Source organism: Oncorhynchus gorbuscha, linkage group LG22 (assembly GCF_021184085.1).
Source record: "Oncorhynchus gorbuscha isolate QuinsamMale2020 ecotype Even-year linkage group LG22, OgorEven_v1.0, whole genome shotgun sequence".
Classification (NCBI taxonomy): domain Eukaryota; kingdom Metazoa; phylum Chordata; class Actinopteri; order Salmoniformes; family Salmonidae; genus Oncorhynchus; species Oncorhynchus gorbuscha.
Window position 1 is genome coordinate 43095088 of NC_060194.1, and position 26783 is coordinate 43121870.

At 44.8% G+C, this 26783-nt stretch overlaps 2 protein-coding genes across 4 annotated transcripts in view; one reads left to right on the top strand and one right to left on the bottom strand.

The window, feature by feature from the left end:
• Window positions 1–15248: 15248 nt before the first annotated feature.
• On the top strand, window positions 15249–17756 carry LOC124009643 (Krueppel-like factor 2). 2 transcript variants are annotated; one of them, XM_046321647.1, is made up of 3 exons: window positions 15249–15621; window positions 15748–16741; window positions 16915–17756. In XM_046321647.1, the coding sequence occupies exons 1-3, from the start codon at window positions 15553–15555 to the stop codon at window positions 17088–17090; spliced, it is 1239 nt and encodes a 412-aa protein (XP_046177603.1). In that variant the 5' UTR covers window positions 15249–15552; the 3' UTR covers window positions 17091–17756. The 2 variants fall into 2 exon arrangements, with proteins under 2 accessions (XP_046177603.1, XP_046177604.1); XM_046321648.1 differs by having other exon boundaries at window positions 15249–15478.
• Window positions 17757–18834: 1078 nt separating this feature from the next.
• Window positions 18835–26783, bottom strand: part of LOC124009324 (epidermal growth factor receptor substrate 15-like 1) — a 66600-nt gene continuing 58651 nt past the window's right edge. Inside the window, exons 22-23 of one of the 2 annotated variants that reach the window (XM_046320991.1) lie at window positions 21814–21830; window positions 18835–21109 (exon numbers count right to left, since the gene is read on the bottom strand). In XM_046320991.1, the coding sequence (XP_046176947.1) occupies window positions 20978–21109; window positions 21814–21830 (149 nt within the window). In that variant the 3' untranslated portion in view covers window positions 18835–20977. The remainder of the gene's footprint in view (window positions 21110–21813; window positions 21831–26783) is intronic. The other variant, XM_046320992.1, reaches the window with a different exon arrangement.

The following is a 26783-nucleotide window of genomic DNA, read 5'->3' on the forward strand; positions in this document are numbered from 1 at the left end:
TACACCATCCTAACTTCACCATGCTCAAGGGGATATGCATTCTGTACAATGAAAAAGTACAATGACAAAGTATTTGCTCCCTTTCTGATTTTCTTTATTTTTTCATATTTTTTATACTGAATTTTATCAGATCTTCAATCAAAACCTAATATTAGATAATTAGGGAACCTGAGTTTACAAATAACACAAAAACGACATGACAGGGCCCCATTATGCCTGGAAAAACTAAACACTGCATTCCACAGTGAAAACCTCATACCAACCGTCAAGCATGGTGGTGGTAGTATGATGGTTTGGGGGATGCTTTGCTGCCTCAGGACCTGGACGACTTGCCTTAATAGAAGGAACCATGAATTCTGCAGGAGAATGTCAGGCCATCCGTCTGTAAACTGAAGCTGAAGCGTAGCTGAGTTATGCAGCAAGACAATGATCCAAAACACACAATCGAGTCTACATGAAAATGACTAAAAATAAACATATTTGAAGTTTTGGACTGGCCTAGTCAAAGTCCAGATCTAATCCCAATTGAGATGTTGTGGCAGGACTTGAAACGAGCAGTTCATGCTTGAGAACCCATAAATGTTGTTCAGTTAAAGCAGTTCTACATGGAAGAGTGGGCCACAATTTCTCCACAGCGATGTGAGAGACTGATCAACAACTACAGGAAGTGGTTGGTTGGAGTCAGTGCAGCTACAGTAAATTCCTTCACAGTGATGTGAGAGACTGTTCAACAACTACAGGAAGTGGTTGGTTGTAGTCAGTGCAGCTACAGTAAATTCCTCCACAGCGATGTGAGAGACTGTTCAACAACTACAGGAAGTGGTTGGTTGTAGTCAGTGCAGCTACAGTAAATTCCTCCACAGTGATGTGAGAGACTGTTCAACAACTACAGGAAGTGGTTGTTTGTAGTCAGTGCAGATAAAGTTATTGAGTATAAAGGAAGCAATTCCTTTTTCACACAAGGGCATTGGGTCCATAACTTTTGTCACGCCTTGGTCTTAGTATTTTGTGTTTTCTTTATTATTTGGTCAGGCCAGGGTGTGACATGGGTTTATGTTGTTGTATTTCGTATTGGGGTTTTTGTATTATTGGGATTGCGGCTGAGTAGGGGTGTTCTATGGGCTTGGCTGCCTGAGGCGGTTCTCAATCAGAGTCAGGTGATTCTCGTTGTCTCTGATTGGGAACCGTATTTAGGTAGCCTGGTTTCGCTTTGTATTTCGTGGGTGATTGTTCCTGTCTCTGTGTAGTTTCACCAGATAGGCTGTAATAGGTTTCACGTTCCGTTTGTTGTTTTGTATTTTGTAATAGTTATTTTCATGTATCGCTTTCTTCATTAAAGTCATGAGTAACCACTACGCTGCATTTCGGTCCGACTCTCTTTCTACAAACGAAGAACGCCGTTACAGAATCACCCACCACACTCGGACCGAGCAGCGTGTTAACAGGCAGCGACAGCTGGAGCAGAAAAAGGAGGACGTTATGGACAGCAAAGGCATGGAGTATACGACGTGGGAAGAAATAGACAGGTGGGCGGCCGACCCAGAGAGAGTGCAGGAACCCGCCTGGGATTCGCTGGAGCAATGCGAAGAGGGCTATAGGCGAATGGAGTCAAAAAGAAAGACACGTCGGCGCAGAGCGAATTCCGAAAGTAACCCCCAAATATTTATTGGGGGAGGGCGCAGAGAGAGAGTGGCTGAGTCTGGGTTCAGACCTGAGCCAACTCTCCCTGTTAATCGTGAAGAGTAGTTGCAGTGGGAGAGGCTGCACCACTTGGAGAATTGGACATGGGAGGAGGAATTAGACGGAAAAGGACCCTGGGCTCAGCCTGGAGAATATCGCCGTCCCAAGGAAGAAATAGAGGCGGCTAAAGCGGAGAGGCGCTGGTATGAGGAGGCAGCACGGCGACGCGGTTGGAAGCCCGAAAAGCAGCCCAAAACAATTATTGGGGGGGGGCGTAAAGGGAGTATGGCTATGCCAGGTAGGAGACCTGCGCAAACTCCCTGTGCTTACCGGTGGGCTAGAGAGACTGGGCAGACACCATGTTATGCTATGGAGCGCACAGTGTTTCCAGTGCGGGTGCATAGCCTGGTGCGGCACATACCAGCCCTTCCTATTGGCCGGGCTAGAGTGGGCATCGAGCCAGGTAAGCTTGGGCAGGCTCGGTGTTCAAGAGCTCCAGTGCGCCTGCACGGTCCGGTCTATCCAGAGCCACCTCCACACACCAGTCCTCCGGTAGCAGCTCCCCGCACCAGGCTTCCTGAGCATGTCCTCAATCCTGTAATACCAGTTCCAGCACCACGCACCAGGCCTTCTGTGCGCCTCGCATGTTCAGCACAGCCAGAGCCTTCCTTCCCTCCTGCGCTACTGGAGTCTCCTGTCTGTTCAGCGCTATCAGAGCCTTCCTTCCCTCCTGCGCTGTCGGAGTCTCCCGCCTGTTCAGCGCTGTCAGAGCCTTCCTCCTCTACAGCGCTGCCGGAGCTTCCTGCCTGTTCGGAGCAGCCTGAGCTGCTAGTCTACAGGGAGCTGTCAGTCTGCAAGGTGCTGTCAGTCTGCATGAAGCAGCCAGAGATGTCAGTCTGCAAAGAGCTGTCAGTCTGCAAAGAGCTGCCAGTCTGCAGGGTGCTGTCAGCCTGCATGGAGCAGTCAGAGCTGTCAGTCTGCATGACGCAGCCAGAGCTGTCAGTCTGCAAGGAGCTGTCAGTCTGCATAAAGCAGCCAGAGCTTTCAGCCCGCATGGAGCAGTCAAAGCTGTCAGTCTCTTCGAAGCAGCCAGAGCTGTCAGTCTGCATGAAGCAGCCGGAGCTGTCAGTCTGCAAGGAGCTACCAGTCTGCAGGGTGCTGTCAGCCTGCATGGAGCAGTCAGAGCTGTCAGTCTGTATGAAGCAGCCAGAGCTGTCAATCTGCATAAAGCAGCCAGAGCTGCCAGTCTGCAAAGAGCTGTCAGTCTGAAAGGAGCTGTCAGCCTGCATAGAGCAGCTAGATCAGCCAGTCAGCCATGATCTTCTAGATCTGCCAGTCAACCAGTCTCTTCTAGATCTGCCAGTCAACCAGTCTCTTCCAGATCTGCCAGTCAACCAGTCTCTTCCAGATCTGCCAGTCAACCAGTCTCTTCCAGATCTGCTAGTCAACCTGAATCTTCCAGATCTTCCAGTCAACCAGTCTCTTCCAGATCTGCCAGTCAACCAGTCTCTTCCAGATCTGCCAGTCAACCAGTCTCTTCCAGATCTGCCAGTCAACCAGTCTCTTCCAGATCTGCTAGTCAACCAGAATCTTCCAGATCCGCCAGCCAGCCAGGATCTACCGGAGCCTACTACCTGCCTGAGCTTCCTCTCAGTACTGGGCTTCCTCTCAGTGCTGGGCTTTCTCTCAGTACTGGGCTTCCCCTCAGTTCCGGGCTGCCCCTCAGTCCCGAGCTGCCCCTCAGTCCCGAGCTGCCCCTCAGCCCCGAGCTTCCCCTCAGTCCCGAGCTGCCTCAGTCCCGAGCTGCCCCTCAGTCCCGAGCTGCCCCTCAGTCCCGAGCTGTCCCTCAGTCCCGAGATGCCCCTCAGTCACGAGCTGCTCCTCAGTTCTGTGGGGTTCTGGGTGAGGACTATTAGGTCCTGGTCGGCGGAGAGGGTGGATTATCCCAGGACGCGAAGGGGAGGAACTAGGACATTAATGGAGTGGGGTCCACGTCCCGAGCCGGAACCGCCACCATGGACAGACGCCCACCCGGACCCTCCCTATTGTTTTGAGGTGCGTCCGGGAGTCCGCACCTTAGGGGGGTGGTTCTGTCACGCCTTGGTCTTAGTATTTTGTGTTTTCTTTATTATTTGGTCAGGCCAGGGTGTGACATGGGTTTATGTTGTTGTATTTCGTATTGGGGTTTTTGTATTATTGGGATTGCGGCTGAGTAGGGGTGTTCTATGGGCTTGGCTGCCTGAGGCGGTTCTCAATCAGAGTCAGGTGATTCTCGTTGTCTCTGATTGGGAACCGTATTTAGGTAGCCTGGTTTCGCTTTGTATTTCGTGGGTGAATGTTCCTGTCTCTGTGTAGTTTCACCAGATAGGCTGTAATAGGTTTCACGTTCCGTTTGTTGTTTTGTATTATGTAATAGTTATTTCATGTATCGCTTTCTTCATTAAAGTCATGAGTAACTACTACGCTGCATTTCGGTCCGACTCTCTTTCTACAAACGAAGAACGCCGTTACAACTTTGTTAATGGGAGTACATGAAATAGGTATGTAATGGTTGTATTACTTGTTCACTCAGGTTCCCTTTATCTAATATTAAGTTTTGATTAAAGATCTGATAACATTCAGTATTGCATTCATATAAACAAAATAATGATTTATAAAATATTCCATGATGTCTATATTATAGGGCACTTTGTTCAAATATAAGTTTATGTGTGCAACAACTTCTACTTAAAATATCAAATGGCGTTGATTTTCCACACACCGCTGCCTGGAAGTAGCAGGTGTAACAACGTTCGTCTGTTGTAAGAAGAGAGTCAGACCGAAATGCAGCGTGTAGGTTACTCATGACTTTAATGAATGAAATCGGTACATGAAATAACTGAAATACGAAAACAACAAACGAAACGTGAAACTAATTACAGCCTATCTGGTGACTACTACACAGAGACAGGTACAAACACCCACAACATACAAAGCGAAAGTCAGGCTGTCTAAATACGGTTCTCAATCAGAGACAACGACAAGCACCTGACTCTGATTGAGAATCGCCTCAGGCAGCCAAGCCTAACTAGACACACCCCTAATCAGCCGCAATCCCAAATAATACAAACCCCAATACGAATACAACATATAAACCCATGTCACACCCTGGCCTACCCAAACATATAACAAAAACACAAAATACAATGACCAAGGCGTGACAGAATCCCCCCCCCCCTAAGGTGCGGACTCCCGGACGCACCTCAAGAGCATAGGGAGGGTCCGGGTGGGCGTCTGTCCATGGTGGTGGTTCTGGCTCGGGACGTGGACCCCACTCCATTAATGTCCTAGTTCCTCCCCTTCGCGTCCTGGGATAATCCGCCTTCTCCGGCGACCATGGCCTAATAGTCCTCACCCAGATCCCCACATAACTGAGGAGCAGCTCGGGACAGAGGGGCATCTCAGGACAGAGGGGCATCTCAGGACAGAGGGGCATCTCAGGACAGAGGGGCATCTCAGGATAGAGGGGCAGCCCGGGACAGAGGGGCAGCTCGGGACCGAAGCAGCCCGGGACTGAGGGGAAGCCCGGAACTGAGAGGAAGCCCAGTACTGAGAGGAAGCCCAGTACTGAGATGAAGCTCAGGCATGTAGTAGGCTCCGGTAAATCCTGGCTGGCTGGCAGATCTGGAAGAGACTGGTTGTCGAGCAGATCTGGAAGAGACTGGTTGTCGGGCAGATCTGGAAGAGACTGGTTGTCGGGCAGCGCTGGGCTGACTGGCGGCACTGGCGGCGCTGGGCAGACTGGGAGCACTGGCGGTGCTGGGCAGACTGGGAGCACTGGCGGCGCTGGGCAGACTGGGAGCACTGGCGGCGCTGGGCAGACTGGGAGCACTGGCGGCGCTGGGCAGACTGGGAGCACTGCTGGCGGCACTGGGCAGACTGGCGGCGCTGGGAAGACTGGCGGTGCTAGGCAGACTGGCGGCGCTGGGCAGACTGGGAGCACTGGGCAGACTGGGAGCACTGGGCAGACTGGGAGCACTGGCGGCGATGGGCAGACTGGGAGCACTGGCGGCGCTGAGCAGACTGGGAGCACTGGCGGCGCTGGGCAGACTGGGAGCACTGGCGGCGCTGGGCAGACTGGGAGCACTGGCCGCGCTGGGCAGACTGGGAGCACTGGCCGCGCTGGGCAGACTGCGAGCACTGGCCGCGCTGGGCAGACTGGGAGCACTGGCCGCGCTGGGCAGACTGGGAGCACTGGCCGCGCTGGGCAGACTGGGAGCACTGGCCGCGCTGGGCAGACTGGGAGCACTGGTCGCGCTGGGCAGACTGGAGACTCCGGCAGCACAGGAGAGGAGAAAGGCTCTGGCTGCGCTAAACAGGCGGGAGACTCCGATAGCGCAGGAGAGGAGAAAAGCGCTGGCTGCGCTGGAGCTCTTGAGCACCGAGCCTGCCCAAGCTTACCTGGCTCGATGCCCACTCTAGCCCGGCCAATAGGAAGGGCTGGTATGTGCCGCACCTGGCTCTGCACCCGCACTGGAAACACTGTGCGCTCCATAGCATAACACGCTGCCTGCCCGGTCTCTCTAGCCCAACGGTGAGCACAGGGAGTATGCGCAGGTCTCCTACCTGGCATAACTTTTCTCCCTTCTAGCCCCCCCCCCAATAATTTTTTTGGGCTGCTTTTCCGGCTTTCAACCGCGTCGCCGTGCTGCCTCCTCATACCTGCGCCTCTCCGCCTTATCCTCGTCTATTTCATCCTTGGGACGGCGATATTCTCCCGGCTGCGCCCAGGGTCCTTTTCCGTCTAATTCCTCCTCCCATGTCCAAATCTCCAAGTGGTACAGCCTCTCCCACTGCAACTGCTCTTCACGATTAACAGGGAGAGTAGGCTCAGGTCTGACTCCTGACTCAGCCACTCTCTCTCTGCGCTCTCTCCCGTTACTTTCGGTTTTCGCTCTGCATCGCCGTGTTTTCCTTTTTGACTCCATTAGCCTGTAGCCCTCTTCGCACTGCTGAAGCGAATCCCAGGCGGGCGCCTGCACTCTCTCTGGGTCGGCCGCCCACCTGTCGATTTCTTCCCACGTCATATAATCCATGCTTCTGCTGTCCATAACGTCCTCCTTTAGCTCCTGCCAGTTTACACACTGCTCGGTCTGTGAGTGGTGGGTGTTTCTGTAACTACGTTGGTCTGTTGTAAGAAGAGAGTCAGACCGAAATGCAGCGTGTAGGTTACTCATGACTTTAATGAATGAAAACGGTACATGAAATAACTGAAATACGAAAACAACAAACGAAACGTGAAACTAATTACAGCCTATCTGGTGACTACTACCCAGAGACAGGTACAAACACCCACAAAATACAAAGCGAAAGTCAGGCTGTCTAAATATGGTTCTCAATCAGAGACAACGACAAGCACCTGACTCTGATTGAGAATCGCCTCAGGCAGCCAAGCCTAACTAGACACACCCCTAATCAGCCGCAATCCCAAATAATACAAACACCAATACGAATACAACATATAAACCCATGTCACACCCTGGCCTACCCAAACATATAACAAAAACACAAAATACAATGACCAAGGCGTGACAGCAGATAGACAAAATGAGGAACGTGTCAATCATCGGCCTGAAGATTTAACCCTCTTCAATACGATAAAAATGACAGACATGCTATCAATTTACTACATAGATAAGGAATGAGTTACAATGACTTTGACATTAAGGGTTGCCCTATTTCCCGGGGCAAGAGACCTGACAAGTCATGCTAGTTGAGCATGCTCTGTGGTTGCTCCAATGGGCAGGTGATTATTATTATTTTTTTACGAATAACAACCAAATGTAAAGAATTACAGTAGTCTGGTCTGTCAGGTTCCTCCCCTGTGTGTAGAGGTGAAAATAACTAATTTAAAAGTGTAGGGTGTGAACTAATATGTCAGACCTATGTATTTCATCATTCTAGTACATAGTTGTGAAATTGTTTTTTTTGTGTGTGCATTGCCCAATAGTCACACTATTGTGTAAATCTTTAATTCAAGAAAAACCAGCTTTTTGGGCGTTGCTCATTCTGTGGCATTCTTACTCATCAACAATGTCACTGTCACTCAAAACATCATGTCCAATTTGGTTCATTTTCTGCAGACGTGTGCTCAGAGTAGGTTTTAAAACGTAATAACGTCTGCAGAGTCAAGCCAATCAAACTCGATTCACTCTAGTGGCCTTTTAAATGTCTATGTGAATCCCCACCTCATCTGCATCCGCATCCTCAACTCATTTGATCTAGTAGCATGCTTCATGTAGTCATCCTTTTATTAATGAATTATACCTCATCCCTTTATTAATGAATTATACCTCATCCCTTTATTAATTAATTATACCCCATTCCTTTATTAATGAATTATACCTCATCCCTTTATTAATGAATTATACCTCATCCCTGTATTAATGAATTATACCTCATCCCTTTATTAATGAATTATACCTCATCCCTTTATTAATGAATTATACCTTATCCCTTTACTAATGAATTATACCTCACCCCTTTATTAATGAATTATACCTCATCCCTTTACTAATGAATTATACCTCATCCCTTTATTAATGAATTATACCTCATCCCTTTACTAATGAATTATACCTCATCCCTTTATTTATTAATTATACCTCATCCCTTTATTTATTAATTATACCTCATCCCTTTTTAAATTAATTATACCTCATCCCTTTATTAATGAATTATACCTCATCCCTTTACTAATGAATTATACCTCGTCCCTTAATTAATGAATTATACCTCATCCCTTTACTAATGAATTATACCATTATACCTCATCCCTTTTTTAATGAATTATACCTCATCCCTTTATTAATGAATTATACCTCATCCCTTTATTAATGAATTATACCTCATCCCTTGATTAATGAATTATACCTCATCCCTTTTTTAATGAATAATACCTCATCCCTTTATTAATGAATTATACCTCATCCCTTTATTAATGACTTATACCTCATCCCTTTATTAATGAATTATACCTCATCCCTTTACTAATGAATTATACCTCATCCCTTTATTAATGAATTATACCTCATCCCTTTATTAATTAATTATACCCCATCCCTTTATTAATGAATTATACCTCATCCCTTTATTAATGAATTATACCTCATCCCTTTACTAATGAATTATACCTCATCCCTTTATTAATGAATTATACCTCATCCCTGTACTAATGAATTATACCTCATCCCTTTATTTATTAATCATACCTCATCCCTTTATTAATGAATTATACCTCATCCCTTTTTAAATTAATAATACCTCATCCTTTTATTAATGAATTATATCTCATCCCTTTTTAATGAATTATACCTCATCCCTTTATTAATTAATTATACCCCATACCTTTATTAATGAATTATACCTCATCCCTTTATTAATGAATTATACCTCATCCCTTTATTCATTAATTATACCTCATCCCTTTATTTATTAATCATACCTCATCCCTTTATTAATGAATTATACCTCATCCCTTTTTTAATTAATAATATCTCATCCCTTTATTAATGAATTATACCTCATCCCTGTTTTAATTAATTATACCTTATCCCTTTACTAATGAATTATACCTCACCCCTTTATTAATGAATTATACCTCATCCCTTTACTAATGAATTATACCTCATCCCTTTATTAATGAATTATACCTCATCCCTTTACTAATGAATTATACCTCATCCCTTTATTTATTAATTATACCTCATCCCTTTATTTATTAATTATACCTCATCCCTTTTTAAATTAATTATACCTCATCCCTTTATTAATGAATTATACCTCATCCCTTTACTAATGAATTATACCTCATCCCTTTATTAATTAATTATACCCCATACCTTTATTAATGAATTATACCTCATCCCTTTATTTATTTATTATACCTCATCCCTTTATTTATTAATTATACCTCATCCCTTTTTAAATTAATTATACCTCATCCCTTTATTAATGAATTATACCTCATCCCTTTACTAATGAATTATACCTCGTCCCTTAATTAATGAATTATACCTCATCCCTTTACTAATGAATTATACCATTATAACTCATCCCTTTTTTAATGAATTATACCTCATCCCTTTATTAATGAATTATACCTCATCCCTTTATTAATGAATTATACCTCATCCCTTGATTAATGAATTATACCTCATCCCTTTTTTAATGAATAATACCTCATCCCTTTATTAATGAATTATACCTTATCCCTTTATTAATGACTTATACCTCATCCCTTTATTAATGAATTATACCTAATCCCTTTACTAATGAATTATACCTCATCCCTTTATTAATGAATTATACCTCATCCCTTTATTAATTAATTATACCCCATCCCTTTATTAATGAATTATACCTCATCCCTTTATTAATGAATTATACCTCATCCCTTTACTAATGAATTATACCTCATCCCTTTATTAATGAATTATACCTCATCCCTGTACTAATGAATTATACCTCATCCCTTTATTTATTAATCATACCTCATCCCTTTATTAATGAATTATACCTCATCCCTTTTTAAATTAATAATACCTCATCCTTTTATTAATGAATTATATCTCATCCCTTTTTAATGAATTATACCTCATCCCTTTATTAATTAATTATACCCCATACCTTTATTAATGAATTATACCTCATCCCTTTATTAATGAATTATACCTCATCCCTTTATTAATGAATTATACCTCATCCCTTTATTTATTAATCATACCTCATCCCTTTATTAATGAATTATACCTCATCCCTTTTTTAATTAATAATATCTCATCCCTTTATTAATGAATTATACCTCATCCCTGTTTTAATTAATTATACCTCATCCCTTTATTTATTAATTATACAACATCCCTTTATTAATTAATTATACCTCATCCATTTATTAATTAATTATACCTCATCCCTTTACTAATTAATTATACCTCAAAGATGCAAAAAAAAAGAAGAAAACTGTCTAAAACAAGCTTCAGTGGAGAGGCACTGTCGAGGAATCCTTTATCTCCTTTTAGCATTTAGCATTTAATTCAAGTATCACTCTGTATGAACAAAGTTGAGTTCCTCACACTCTTGTTAGCTACAAGTAAACCGTTCAGAGTGTCACTTAGCTCAGAGAGCCGTTTGTCTCCAGTTCAGAGAGCCGTTTGTCTCCAGTTCAGAGAGTCGTTTGTCTCCCGCTCAGAGAGCCTTTTGTCTCCTGTTCAGAGAGTCGTTTGTCTCCCGCTCAGAGAGCCTTTTGTCTCCAGCTCAGAGAGCCGTTTGTCTCCAGTTCAGAGAGTCGTTTGTCTCCTGTTCAGAGAGCCTTTTGTCTTCAGTTCAGAGAGTCGTTTGTCTCCAGTTCAGAGAGTCGTTTGTCTCCAGTTCAGAGAGTCGTTTGTCTCCTGTTCAGAGAGCCTTTTGTCTTCAGTTCAGAGAGCCTTTTGTCTTCAGTTCAGAGAGTCGTTTGTCTCCAGTTCAGAGAGTCGTTTGTCTCCTGTTCAGAGAGCCTTTTGTCTTCAGTTCAGAGAGCCTTTTGTCTTCAGTTCAGAGAGTCGTTTGTCTCCAGTTCAGAGAGTCGTTTGTCTCCAGTTCAGAGAGCCTTTTGTCTCCCGCTCAGAGAGCCGTTTGTCTCCCGTTCAGAGAGTCGTTTGTCTCCAGTTCAGAGAGCCGTTTGTCTCCCGCTCAGAGAGTCGTTTGTCTCCCGCTCAGAGAGTCGTTTGTCTCCCGTTCAGAGAGTCGTTTGTCTCCCGCTCAGAGAGCCGTTTGTCTCCCGTTCAGAGAGGCCTTTGTCTCCCATCCCAAATGGTACCCTACTCCCTATTCCATTACTGTTGAAAAGAGCCCATACCGCTCTGGTCACAAGTAGTGCACTACGTAGGGAGTAGGGTGGAATTTCGAACTGAGAGATGTCTGATTCACACTCTGAGAGAAGGTGGTCCGACAGCAGAACACTCTCATTGGTGGTAGGTCGGGAAGAAGCGGTGGTGTGAGAGTTAGGGTCACGGGTCAGGTGGTCACATACATGCTCACACTTCCCCTTCCTTTCCAGGACTACTGGAAGTCTGTTGGATGACACACGTTCCACAGAACAGAACACAGACTCAACCAAAAGAAAAGTTCACTTTGACCTCCTTGGCAAGCAGTAAAGCTGTTCAGAGAGATTGTATAATACCTGAGCAGCTTTTTCTACATTATAATGCTTGAATTAATTATATAATGTAAATGTTATCAATGGATTTTTTGGGGGGGTAGAATGAGTTCAATCCCAGATGATAAGCCTATCAGCTTAGGGAACTGGTTACATCAAAGCTTTACATTATGTTGCTCTTATGCCTGTGTAGTAACATTGTAATAACGATATTATTGCAAAGTGTATTATTATTATTACAAATTAATTAGAGATTGCAATGACAGTTAGCCCAAACATGTACAATCAATGCTTAGTCTATGTTTCAGTTGGGCCTAACTGACTTTTTCTGAGATAATATTATGATTATGTAATCATGTCCTTCACGAGGCAATAACATGAGCTAGATACTCATTTAGATTCTGCATTTCATTTTCTACAATAACATGGAGTGTGTGTGTCACAATAGCAAGCCATCTGAGGTAAGAATGACTGAGAAGTATGGCCGTTGCAATAGGACGACTCGTTGGACTAGTCTATTGCTCTTAAAAGCAGAAAAATTGTCAAATATTTGTTTATTATTGGTGTTAGACTTCTGGTTACAAAACACAGGGAAACAAAACAACTTACCTTGTAAGGTAAGGTAAGGTAAGGTAAGGTAAGGTAAGGTAAGGTAAGGTAAGGTAAGGTAAGGTAAGGTAAGGTAAGGTAAGGTAGGGTAGAGTAAGGTAGGGTAAGGTAGGGTAGGGTAGGGTAGGGTAAGGTAGGGTAAGGTAAGGTAGGGTAAGGTATGGTAGGGTAGGGTAGGGTAGGGTAGGGTAGGGTAGGGTAGGGTAGGGTAGGGTAGGGTAGGGTAAGGTAAAGTAGGGTAAGGTAGGGTAGGTTAAGGTAAGGTAGGGTAAGGTAGAGTAAGGTAGGGTAAGGTAGGGTAGGGTACGGTAGGGTAGGGTAGGGTATGGTAAGGTAGGGTAGGGTAGGGTAAGGTAGGGTATGCTATAGTAAGGTAGGGTCAGCTAGGGTAGGGTAAGGTAGGGTAAGGTAAGGCAGGGTAGGGTAGGGTAAGGTAGGTGGGGTAGGGTAAGGTAAGGTAGAGTAAGGTACGGTAAGGCAGGGTAAGGTAGGGTAGGGTAAGGTAGGGTAAGGTAGGGTAAGGTAGGGTAGGGTAAGGTTGGGTAAGGTAAGGTAAGGTAAGGTAAGGTAAGGTAGAAAAAGGTAAGGTAGGGTAAGGTCGGGTACGGTAAGGTAGAAAAAGGTAAGGTAGGGTAAGGTCGGGTACGGTAATGAAGGGTAGGGTAAGGTAGGGTAAGGTAAAGTAAGGTAAGGACGCTTGGTAAAGACGCTTGGATTGCGTCCTACCTGACAGGTCGCTACTACCAGGTGGCGTGGCGAGAATCTGTCTCCTCACCACGCGCTCTCACCACTGGTGTCCCCCAGGGCTCTGTTCTAGGCCCTCTCCTATTCTCGCTATACACCAAGTCACTTGGCTCTGTCATAACCTCACATGGTCTCTCCTATCATTGCTATGCAGACGACACACAATTAATCTTCTCCTTTCCCCCTTCTGATGACCAGGTGGCGAATCACATCTCTGCATGTCTGGCAGACATATCAGTGTGGATGACGGATCACCACCTCAAGCTGAACCTCGGCAAGACGGAGCTGCTCTTCCTCCCGGGGAAGGACTGCCCGTTCCATGATCTCGCCATCACGGTTGACAACTCCATTGTGTCCTCCTCCCAGAGCGCTAAGAACCTTGGCGTGATCCTGGACAACACCCTGTCGTTCTCAACTAACATCAAGGCGGTCCGTTCCTGTAGGTTCATGCTCTACAACATCCGCAGAGTACGACCCTGCCTCACACAGGAAGCGGCGCAGGTCCTAATCCAGGCACTTGTCATCTCCCGTCTGGATTACTGCAACTCGCTGTTGGCTGGGCTCCCTGCCTGTGCCATTAAACCCCTACAACTCATCCAGAACGCCGCAGCCCGTCTGGTGTTCAACCTTCCCAAGTTCTCTCACGTCACCCCGCTCCTCCGCTCTCTCCACTGGCTTCCAGTTGAAGCTCGCATCCACTACAAGACCATGAGGCTTGCCTACGGAGCTGTGAGGGGAACGGCACCTCAGTACCTCCAGGCTCTGATCAGGCCCTACACCCAAACAAGGGCACTGCGTTCATCCACCTCTGGCCTGCTCGCCTCCCTACCACTGAGGAAGTACAGTTCCCGCTCAGCCCAGTCAAAACTGTTCGCTGCTCTGGCCCCCCCAATGGTGGAACAAACTCCCTCACGATGCCAGGACAGCGGAGTCAATCACCACCTTCCGGAGACACCTGAAACCCCACCTCTTTAAGGAATACCTAGGATAGGATAAGTAATCCTTCTCACCCCCCCCCCCCTTTAAGATTTAGATGCACTATTGTAAAGTGACTGTTCCACTGGATGTCATAAGGTGAATGCACCAATTTGTAAGTCGCTCTGGATAAGAGTGTCTGCTAAATGACTTAAATGTAAAAATGTAATAAGGTAAGGTGGGTTAGGGTGGGGTAGGGTAGAGTAGGGTGGAGTAGGGTAAAGTAGAGTAAAGTAGGGTAGGGTAGGGCAAGCGTCATCAACCCCATCAACATTCTGACCACTGATTCAAACCGCTGTTTATTTCAACCTGACTAGGAACGCTCAGAGGGAAGTTAGATCATGTTAACATCACGTGTCTAAAAGCAGTTCCAATCTGTGAAAACAACTGTGAAAAGATCTGTGAAAACATCTGTGAAAACATCTGTGAAAACATCTGTGAAAAGATCTGTGAAAACAACTGTGAAAACAACTGCGAAAACATCTTTGAAAACATCTGTGAAAACAACTGTGAAAACAACTGTGAAAACAGTTTCCAAGCGCCTGCTATAGTTGCATTTAGACATGCATGCTGAGAGGGGACATTAGTCTTCTAGAACTAACCATAAGGGTTAGACAGGTTTAAATTAAATTAGCTCACATTGACTGAGCATAGGCCTACAATAAATAAATAATGTAAATTTTTTTAACATGTAATAAGATATCTCATTTAGCATCGTTACATACATGTTCTGAATGTTTTTCTCTAGGCTATCCCAAACCCTATTTTACATATTTGTTTAATAGTAATTCAAGGTTCAGTGTAAATTGTGAGTTGAATTTAGATTTAAATTACTGACAAAGTACAACTAAACTGCAAGAAATGAAATGGGCTAAGTCAATGAAACATTTGTCCTGTTTTATCTTTCTCATATGTAACTTCATTCCTTTGGCCACATGATGTATGTGTAATGATGACATATTGTATGTTTTTGACAAGTACGTGCCACGCTCGCACTCCCTCCGCCTCCAGGTGGGTTGGTCTATGAATCGCCCGCGTGGAGGGAGGTTCCCCAGTGCTTTATAGGCTCGGCTGAACGGCGGAGTGGAGAGAGACAGAGAGAGACAGAGCGGAGCTCACCGGAGGACAACTTTATATAACGGAGCTAAATTTACCATCATCCTGAACGTATTTCCTCGCTGGCGCACAATTGGTCCAGCTACTCGGCTACCATATTTATAAGCTTGGACGACCTACTGCTTGGTGTCTTTCAAGCGCAACTTTGGAACAGTTAGAACGCGCTTTTTCTGGTGGAAGGTGAGCTGAAAAAGGCACTCACTCACTGAATCAACATTGACAAGAAACAAATAAGCATTTATTGTATCTTTTAAATGGCTTTATCCGGTGTGATTTTGCCACCCATCTCGACATTCGCAAACCAAACCAAAAGTTTAGAAAATGTAAGTACAAACCTCAAACTTGTATGATCATGTGTGTGTGTTTCGGTGTCGCCTTCTGCTTGGAGATTCACCTCTGTGTGTATTGTGTCATATATCTAATGTATTTTTTCCTATTGGTTGTTGCAGAGGTGGAAAAGCGACATGGACAAACCGATGTCTTCCAACTGCTCCATGCTTGATATGGTACAGAACATGAACTGTCGGAGCATCGAAAGGAAAGACGACGAAGATCTGAGTAGCTACTTAGATTTGGATTTCATTCTGGCAAACACCACTGGATCAGACAGCATGCCTACCGCTGCGCTGGGAGCAGGTGTAGCGTTGTATAACATGCCCTCAGTGGATTATCCAGGCAACCTGTTCACCACCGGGAGCCCTATGCCATCCTACCCGTCCAGTGAGCATAGCTCCCCGCCTCCCCCCTACAGCACCAGCCTGATGGCGGAGCTTCTCAGGTCCGAGGGAGAGAACGACTATGGGGGCGATATTACGCGTAATACCTATAGCGTCCAAGGACGGTTTTATGTCAACTCTGCACTTTTTCCCATTAGACAGGACATTATTGATAACATCAAAGTGGAGCCGTCCATGGACGGTTATGGACCCGTTATGAGCATGGGCCCCCAGAGTTGTCCAAAAATCAAGCAAGAGGGAAACGTGTCGTGTATGATGTCCTTTGAGCAGCCGAGAGTAGCCGTCTCTCCGCGGGCAGCCAGCAACATGACGCCACCGCTCAGCCCCAACGCCCAGGGGAGCTCCGAGTGCCGCCAGCAGGTACCGATGGGCCACTCCATGAGCTTCCCACAGAACTACCACTCCTCGGCGACGTACACACACCAACGCCCCGGAGCGCCTCCAGCCGCACAGATGCAGCTCGGAACATACCAAGGCGCTCACCAGTTCGGCATGTACGAGGAGGGACTGAGCATGCATCCAAACACACAAAGGGTACTGCTGACGCCCCCGTCCTCTCCGCTGGAAATGCTGGAGACCAAGCCCAAGAGAGGTCGCCGCACCTGGCCGCGGAAGCGCACGGCTACGCACACCTGCACATTCGCTGGGTGCGGAAAGACTTACACCAAGAGTTCACATCTGAAGGCACATCACAGAACGCACACTGGTAAGGAATATATATCGTATAGTTTTTTGACGAATTACGCAACATTACGTCTAACATTAGGCATATATGCTATTACACAGCCGTATTCTTGGTGAATACATATAGTTGCTTGACTGTTGACGTTATCCCAACGGGAGCTTATGCTGACGTTTCTCTCTTCTTTCTCTCTGCAGGTGAAAAGCCATACCATTGCAGTTGGGACGGTTGCGGCTGGAAATTCGCTCGCTCCGACGAACTGACACGGCATTTCCGCAAACACACCGGTCACCGGCCTTTCCAGTGCCACCTGTGCGAGCGCGCATTCTCCCGGTCCGATCACCTTGCGCTTCACATGAAGCGACACATGTGAATGTGACGTACAGGCCTTGGACTGATGGTGGGTTATTATTAAGGGGTGACCTTCAGGTCTATTTGGTTTATCTGTCTTTTTCTATATTTAAGATGTTTTACATGCCAACGTTTTTTTGTTGTTTAAAAAACAATGTATATTGATAAATGTTTAGTGTGATTATTTTCTAGTAATGTAGCTGGTACTACCTTGGTTATTGTTATTTTAAAGCTTTAGAAACGCTTGGTAGGGTGTTTGGTTGTATGTGAGGCTGGCCCTGTACTTCTCCTTCTCTTTCCTTGGAAAAACTGGAGTGCTGTGTTCAACACAAAAGTGCCTTTCAATTATTCTACCTGTAAAAGTGTTCACTGCAGAACTAGAAGGGCACCAAAATAAGACACGTTTACAATAGTCTGCTATTAGTGAAATACGTTTTGTTATTGACAACTGCCTCAATGATTTGAATGGCCCAAATACTGTAGCTTACCTTTTACCCTCAACTGTTTTCATGGAAATCTTTTGGATGAAATTGTGTGGTATGGTTTGGGTGCAAAAATATGGGTCCAGACTCATTGTACACTACCAGGGCTAGATGTCTTGTGTATCCTTATTTTTGACTGAAGTCTGTATTCATTTTATACTGTAAATGGTGTATTTATTGTAAATATTAAAATACATTGAAATATATTATTGATTTGTATTTCATTCTTGATTGATATCACGATTTGTGCAATGATGCAACTAAGTCCAATAGTCAGACATTTTCCTTGTTTTGAGAAAGTTGTCCAGACATCGTACTAGTTTAGTAAAACCACATCCAGCACTGAATACGAGTGGTATATTGACACTGTAGATGGATGTAGTAGGACAGACCTAAGATCACGCATACAATCTATCACACAGTTCATTAGCCTATAAGCGGATACACACTGCTACTCTATTACAGCTCTTCTCAACCTCAAAGACTTTTGGTTAAATTGAAACTATCTTTTCCAGCTGTTACTCTGACAAGGACAGTATTTTTTTGTGTGGTTTCAGCCTATAAATACAAACATATGTCCATAATTAGAGGCTGACTGGGCTGGGGAGATGTCTGGAAGGGACAGGGGACACAGCAGTCCCAAATAGCACCCTCTTCATTCTATTATTTAGTGGACTACTTTTTGTTATTTTATGGAATAGGGTGCCCTTTGGAACACATATCCGATGGATAAATTACATGTCAGAGGTCCTTACATTCACCCGAAATGATACACACTCCTTCAAAAACATTACCTGAGCTGCTAACTGGTCACGCCTCCCATTAGAAGTGACGCTGAAGGGGACAGGTAGGAGCAGGCAGCTGCACTTGGTACCTCTCACTATTGGTCCATTTGAGAGGATTTGACCATTTGCAGAGGAACAAGGTTAATCACAGATTTCAGTTCAATCTGCCAACAACAAGTAGAAGCCTGCCTAAAAATAACTGAGTAGTGAAACGCAAATCTAACATTCTCCTTTCACTTTTCTGTTCTTGTGAAAGTAATTTTTTACTACAGAGTGAGGAGAGGGGAAAGAGAGTGAGAAAGAGGGAAAGAGAGTGAGAAAGAGGGAAAGAGGGGAGAAGAGAGGGAGAGAGAGAAAGACAGAAAGGAGGGAAAAAAAGGAGGGAGAGAAAGACAAAGAGGAGAGGGAGAAAAGAGGAAGAAAGTAGAGAGGGAGAGAGAGGAAAGAGGAGAAAAGGAGGTAGAGTGTTTCTCTTTGAAACAAGACACCAACCACTTCCTGGAATGTTACATGAGGTTTTATTTATATTCAAAGATATACACAGGATTTCAATTATTTCAACCTTGATGGAATATTTATAATCATATATACTGTTACACATGAAATGAGCCATTGTGGTTATGGATAAGTAAGACAGACATCATTGTGGACATGACTCCTTAATGGATCCCAGTGTGACCAATACAATACTCCTTCAGGTCAACACTGGAGAATGAGCTGCAGCACAGAGTTCCCAGAATATACATACACACACACTGTGTCTGTAGCCCAAATGACACCCTATTCCCTATATAATGCACTACTTTTAACCAGGGGCCCCTTATAGGGAATAGGGGTGCAATTTTAGACAACCATAGGAGGTCATAAACACACATTGTATGTGCCAAACAACCCCTATCATCAGTGAATTACAAGGCATTAGGATAGCGATAGCGAGTGATTATTGAGTGTGGTGCTTGTGAGTGTAACAATACATTTTCTCCTGAAAATGAATTAAATATAAAATAAACGTCGTAATTCTAATGCCCTAGTTCAATAAATCAATAACAGATGAAACACGTCAAAATAAACGCACTGAATGCATTATAGAGTTTAGCATTAAGAGATTACAACAAAAATACAATCTAAATGTTGACAGTGAGAGGTGAAAGGTCAACCCCCACCCCATATCCTTTAAGGCAGGAGAGTTTTTGAATTTGTCATTCTTCTGTTGGGGTGGAAGGCAATAAAAGTTCAGAACCCCCGAGACAAGAAAATAACAAAGAATATCTGTATTTCCATAATCTAAACATTTCCTTACGAAAAAGGAGATTTTCAACAAGAAATCATGAACACAAGCACACTTACTGACAGCAAAAGAGTACGCTATAACAGACTTTTTGCATGAATGTTTTTAAGGGTATATTAAACAGTTATAATAGTACATATACAGATACTTCATAAACCACAAGTGCATGATTTTCCCCCTATATAAATAATACAAATTAAATAAAAATGTTAAAATCTTGGCTATTTCCTCACAACAAATGATGAAGCAAAAACAAAGTTAAGCACCCAGAGTCTCCCCATAGAAGAACTACGGGGTCTACTAGAGTCCTAACGACCCCTGACCTTAGCCAAGTCAGAGTTAAGTCACTCTTGATTTAGGCTGTCAGTCAGTCAAGTCGGACTAAAATCAGGGCTAAAAAAGAAAAGAAAAAGGAGCTGAGCTGATTTTAGTTGTGATGCAGCTGACTGGAATTAACCACTGAGGCTGACGATGACAAAGAGGTTAAAAGAGAGACTTTGGTAGGTTAGTGTTGATAAAGTCTGGCTTCAGCGGAGCTGAATCGGTAGAGGGGCTGCCATCCCATCCTCAAGTCCTAGGCCCAATCCAAAAATCGACCCCTAAACCATATGCACTGGTAGAGATCGGAGAGGATTTGATCGGTATAAGCAATATAGTGAAACTTCCACCTAGCCTATCAGAGAGCACGCTGGAGCTATTGCCAGATTACTTACCCTTGTCAAATCCTCTCAGATTAGCATAGGGCGTAGGGTTTAGGGGCTGATTTGGGCACAGGGTTTAGGGGATGATTGGGCCACAGTCTAGAGGGGCTGTTGTCAGAACGTCACGGAGCTGCAGCGGGAGGCTGTTGTCAGGGTGAAGTTGTAGTTGTTGTCAGGGTGAAGTTGTAGTTGTTGTCAGGGTGAAGTTGTAGTTGTTGTCAGGGTGAAGTTGTAGTTGTTGTCAGGGTGAAGTTGTAGTTGTTGTCGGGGTGAAGTTGTAGTTGTTGTCGGGGTGAAGTTGTAGTTGTTGTCGGGGTGAAGTTGTAGTTGTTGTCGGGGTGAAGTTGTAGTTGTTGTCAGGGTGAAGTTGTAGTTGTTGTTAGGGTGTACTCTGGTTTATATTGGGGGTGTACAAGTGTTGTAGTCTAGTCTGAAGACACACTGTCCCCAGGATCTAGTCAGACGGTAATATTTGGGCTGTTGAGGAACTGTTGGTCGTGGTGAAGCTGTTTGTTGTGCTGTACTGTATGATATCAGTCAGTTGCATGGTTTTTATTCAGCTTGTACCAGGACTGTGGTCAGGAGGTGTGTGTCGTTGTGAGTGTCTAACAGGACTGTGGTTATTGTTGTGAGTCTAATAGGGTTCTTAGATTTTATCCGTGCTGAGGGCGATGACCAGGTCCGGGTCCTTCTGTTCCTGTGGGCGGAGTCTCCTCAGTCTCTCCTGTTCCTGTGGGCGGAGTCTCCCTCTTCGCCCACGCCAGCTGCTCTGACTCACTTCCTGACTACAGGAAGGTAGGGGGACAAGTTACACACTGGATACAAGGGGAGAGATACCCACAAGACACCTGAAGCCCGCGTGTCAAAAGATCTCATACTCAACTTTTACATTTGGAGACAATAGTGAGCGATAAAAAACATTTGAGATCAAATGATGGTTTTTGAACTGAGAAGTTGAATTTGAGTAAATATGAATACAGTGAGTTCCAACTGTGGTAAAACCAGCTCATGGTGATTTATTTAATTAATGCTGATCGATAAAATATTGAATTCTTCAAATCAGAGAGGAAAAAATAAATTATACATTTAGAGGATTTCTGGTGCTACCAACTGTAACGTACCTCCATTTTCTATTCAGTGTGTAAAGCCACCTTTATTGAAGATGTCAATAGTGATCACCAATCAGAGTGCTCATCCATGCAGGATGTCAATAGTGATCACCAATCAGAGTGCTCATCCATGCAGGAGGTCAATAGTGATCACCAATGAGAGTGCTCATCCATGCAGGATGTCAATAGTGATCACCAATCAGAGTGCTCATCCATTCAGGATGTCAATAGTGACCACCAATCAGAGTGCTCATCCATTCAGGATGTCAATAGTGACCACCAATCAGAGTGCTCATCCATGTAGAGAGTGGAATTTAGAAAAGTTCTTTGTATGCAAAATATTCCATTTGGTCATCACACACTTCTATTAGTAACCTTACCTTGACACTTTCCAGTCCTGGGAGAAAAACACATTACAATACAATACTAAACATACAAATTATTTAAAAAAAATAACAGGCACCTACACAAATAATGCAGGGCAGATCACACACACCCAACACACACACGCACAAACACACACCAGGACCTAGGTAAACAATATCAACGAGAAAAGGTGGTAGAATACAACAACAAGAAACGCAAAAGAAAATGCAAAGCATCTGATGAACCACCCGGCGTGGAGACTAAAGACAGAGACTCTGATGTACCACCCGGCGTGGAGACTAAAGACAGAGACTCTGATGTACCACCCGGCGTGGAGACTAAAGACAGAGACTCTGATGTACCACCCGGCGTGGAGACTAAAGACAGAGACTCTGATGTACCACCCGGCGTGGAGACTAAAGACAGAGACTCTGACACGTACATCTGATGTACCACCCGGCGTGGAGACTAAAGACAGAGACTCTGACACGTACATCTGATGTACCAGCCGGTGTGGAGACTAAAGACAGAGACTCTGACACGTACATCTGATGTACCACCCGGCGTGGAGACTAAAGACAGAGACTCTGACACGTACATCTGATGAACCACCCGGCGTGGAGACTAAAGACAGAGACTCTGACACGTACATCTGATGTACCAGCCGGCGTGGAGACTAAAGACAGAGACTCTGACACGTACATCTGATGTACCACCCGGCGTGGAGACTAAAGACAGAGACTCTGACACGTACATCTGATGAACCACCCGGCGTGGAGACTAAAGACAGAGACTCTGACACGTACATCTGATGTACCACCCGGCGTGGAGACTAAAGACAGAGACTCTGACACATACATCTGATGTACCACCCGGCGTGGAGACTAAAGACAGAGACTCTGACACGTACATCTGATGTACCAGCCGGCGTGGAGACTAAAGACAGAGACTCTGACACGTACATCTGATGTACCACCCGGCGTGGAGACTAAAGACAGAGACTCTGACACGTACATCTGATGAACCACCCGGCGTGGAGACTAAAGACAGAGACTCTGACACGTACATCTGATGTACCAGCCGGCGTGGAGACTAAAGACAGAGACTCTGACACGTACATCTGATGAACCACCCGGCGTGGAGACTAAAGACAGAGACTCTGACACGTACATCTGATGTACCACCCGGCGTGGAGACTAAAGACAGAGACTCTGACACGTACATCTGATGTACCACCCGGCGTGGAGACTAAAGACAGAGACTCTGACACGTACATCTGATGTACCACCCGGCGTGGAGACTAAAGACAGACTCTGACACGTACATCTGATGTACCACCCGGCGTGGAGACTAAAGACAGAGACTCTGACACGTACATCTGATGTACCACCCGGCGTGGAGACTAAAGACAGAGACTCTGACACGTACATCTGATGTACCAGCCGGCGTGGAGACTAAAGACAGAGACTCTGACACGTACATCTGATGTACCACCCGGCGTGGAGACTAAAGACAGACTCTGACACGTACATCTGATGTACCACCCGGCGTGGAGACTAAAGACAGAGACTCTGACACGTACATCTGATGTACCACCCGGCGTGGAGACTAAAGACAGAGACTCTGACACGTACATCTGATGTACCAGCCGGCGTGGAGACTAAAGACAGACTCTGACACGTACATCTGATGTACCAGCCGGCGTGGAGACTAAAGACAGAGACTCTGACACGTACATCTTCTAAAACGACAGAGACTGACACGTACATCTTCTAAAACGACAGAGAGTCACACGGTACGACGTACGAGCAGAACACCGACTGAGGGAGCGGAAGCCACCGCAAGAACTATTACAGAATAGATGATTGTTCATTTGTGTTGCGTTGAACAATGAACAATCAACCGTGTTAAAGACAAGTTTTTTTTCATTTTATTTTTAAGTTTGATTAGCCAGATGTCAGAGACGTCGCAGGAACAGCTATCAACCAGCCTCCTATTGCACGACGGCGCAATAGGGGAGAGACTAGCAGGGGTCGGGGGTCAATTCCAATTAAATTCCGGTTGATTCAGAAAGTAAAACAACTTCCAAATCCTAAACTTTCCGCATTGAAAAGTATTGGAATTTCAAGTGTCCTTGAGTGAATTATCAGGAATTTGATCCTAACCCTGGAGACTGGCAACTAGAGGAGAAACAGGAACTGGTCATTCAAACAAGACGAAGGATGGTAATCTGATGTCTGCTGAGGATTGTTCGTCAACACCAGGGTGATCAGGTGATCCCATTGTTACATTCATATCATCATATCATATGACAGGTTGCAAAGCAACAGCTACTCCAGATCGAGGTGCTGAATGATTAGCAGAAAACAAAAAACAATTTATATTCTGCTCTATATGCTCTGAGATGACCGCTACAAACAGGAAGCAGAAAGCAGCAGTGGCAGAGACTGGACAGTGGGAAGAACCAGCTCAAACTTACAGAACAAACCTCTCTAGAAGAGTAGCTTTGCCGGCGAGGAAGGAAAAGTAAAACGATCTTTTCTGCTGCCAAGTGAATCTCCAAAGGTGTTTTGAATTTGCAAAGGGTCCCTTGGTTTTACCAAAACAGTAGCACCGTCACCACCCAACCCAAGTCATGTGAGAGAACTCTTGACAGGTTTGGAGAAGGCAAAGCAATACAGGAATGTTGTTGTACAGATCCTACATACAGGAATGTTGTTGTACAGAGTACAGATCCTACATACAGGAATGTTGCTGTACAGATCCTACATACAGGAATGTTGCTGTACAGATCCTACATACAGGAATGTTGCTGTACAGATCCTACATACAGGAATGTTGTTGTACAGAGTACAGATCCTACATACAGGAATGTTATTGTACAGATCCTACATACAGGAATGTTGCTGTACAGAGTTTTGATAATGTTAAGAGATTTTCAAGTAAAAACCTAATATTAGATAAAGGGAATTTGAGTTTACAAATACAAAAAAAAAAAAAAACGGATAATTATTGTATTTATTTAAATTAACAAAAGTTATACAACACCCAGTTCTGCATTGAAGAATTGGCCAAAATTGGTGAGTGACTGATCAACAGGAAGCGTTTGGTTTGAATCGTTGCAGCTGAAGGTGGCACAACTGAGTGTAAGGGGACAATTCCTTTTTCACACGGGGGCATTGGGTGTTGCATAACTTTGTTTATGAAATAAGTGTGTAATGGTTGTGTTATTTGTTCACTCAGGTTCCCTTTATCAAACATTAGGTTTTGCTTGAAGATCTGATTAACATTCAGTATCAATTATTTTTTATTTTTTTTCACAGCACTTGTGCTTCTAGAATATGTTTAAAGAGTACAGTATTTGAATGACATAAACATTCTCACATTAGTTTCAGGCTACAGTTAAACATTTTGTGCCAATAATGTATTCGTTACAAGCACTACACAAATCATATTTGGTGGAACTAAAATTGATTGATGATTGACTGAATGAAATTGTGTCTCGTTATATACAGAAACCCCGGGATCAAAAAGTGTGTCGATTAAAATGTCACAACTACATTGAGACACATTAGGAGAAGTATGTGTTGCAGTGTGTTATGAAAGTAGTAGAAGGAAGCTGCCTGAGTGAGAGCCTGGCGCTGAGACACTGGTTCTGTGAGTGACAGACACTGGTTGTGTGTGTGTGTGTGTGTGTGTGTGTGTGTGTGTGTGTGTGTGTGTGTGTGTGTGTGTGTGTGTGTGTGTGTGTGTGTGTGTGTGTGTGTGTGTGTGTGTGTGTGTGTGTGTGTGTGTGTGTGTGTGTGTGTGTGACAGACTGGTACTATGTGTGTGTGTGTGATACTGGTACTATGTGTGTGTGACTGAGACACTGGTACTATGTGTGTGTGTGTGTGTGTGTGACTGAGACACTGGTACTATGTGTGTGTGTGTGTGTGTGACTGAGACACTGGTACTATGTGTGTGTGTGTGTGTGTGTGTGTGTGTGTGTGTGTGACTGAGACACTGGTACTATGTGTGTGTGTGTGTGTGTGTGTGTGACTGAGACACTGGTACTATGTGTGTGTGTGTGTGTGTGTGTGTGTGACTGAGACACTGGTACTATGTGTGTGTGTGTGTGTGTGTGACTGAGACACTGGTACTATGTGTGTGTGTGTGTGTGTGTGACTGAGACACTGGTACTATGTGTGTGTGTGTGTGTGTGTGACTGAGACACTGGTACTATGTGTGTGTGTGTGTGTGTGTGACTGAGACACTGGTACTATGTGTGTGTGTGTGTGACTGAGACACTGGTTCTATGTGTGTGTGTGTGACTGAGACACTGGTTGTGTGTGTGTGTGTGTCTGAGACACTGGTTGTGTGTGTGTGTGTGACTGAGACACTGGTTGTGTGTGTGTGTGTGTGTGTGTGACTGGTTGTGTGTGTGTGTGTGTGTGACACTGGTTGTGTGTGTGTGTGTGTGTGACACTGGTTGTGTGTGTGTGTGTGTGTGTGTGTGTGTGTGTGTGTGTGTGTGTGTGTGTGTGTGTGTGTGTGTGTGTGTGTGTGTGTGTGTGTGTGTGTGTGACACTGGTTGTGTGTGTGTGTGACACTGGTTGTGTGTGTGTGTGTGTGACACTGGTTGTGTGTGTGTGTGTGTGACACTGGTTGTGTGTGTGTGTGTGTGACACTGGTTGTGTGTGTGTGTGTGACACTGGTTGTGTGTGTGTGTGTGACACTGGTTGTGTGTGTGTGTGTGTGTGTGTGTGTGTGTGTGTGTGTGTGTGTGTGTGTGTGTGTGTGTGTGTGTGTGTGTGTGTGTGTGTGTGTGTGTGTGTGTGTGTGTGTGTGACAGACTGGTACTATGTGTGTGTGATACTGTGTGTGTGTGACTGAGACACTGGTACTATGTGTGTGTGACTGACACTGTGTGTGACTGAGACACTGGTACTATGTGTGTGTGTGTGTGACTGAGACACTGGTACTATGTGTGTGTGTGTGTGTG

Bases quoted from the DNA above. Each gene is read 5' to 3' on its own strand.
- LOC124009643 (XM_046321647.1), top strand. From the start codon at position 15,553: ATGGCTTTATCCGGTGTGATTTTGCCACCCATCTCGACATTCGCAAAC. The intron at 15,622-15,747 runs GTAAGTACAAAC...TGGTTGTTGCAG, and splicing joins AAACCAAAAGTTTAGAAAAT to AGGTGGAAAAGCGACATGGA. The intron at 16,742-16,914 runs GTAAGGAATATA...TTCTCTCTGCAG, and splicing joins ACATCACAGAACGCACACTG to GTGAAAAGCCATACCATTGC.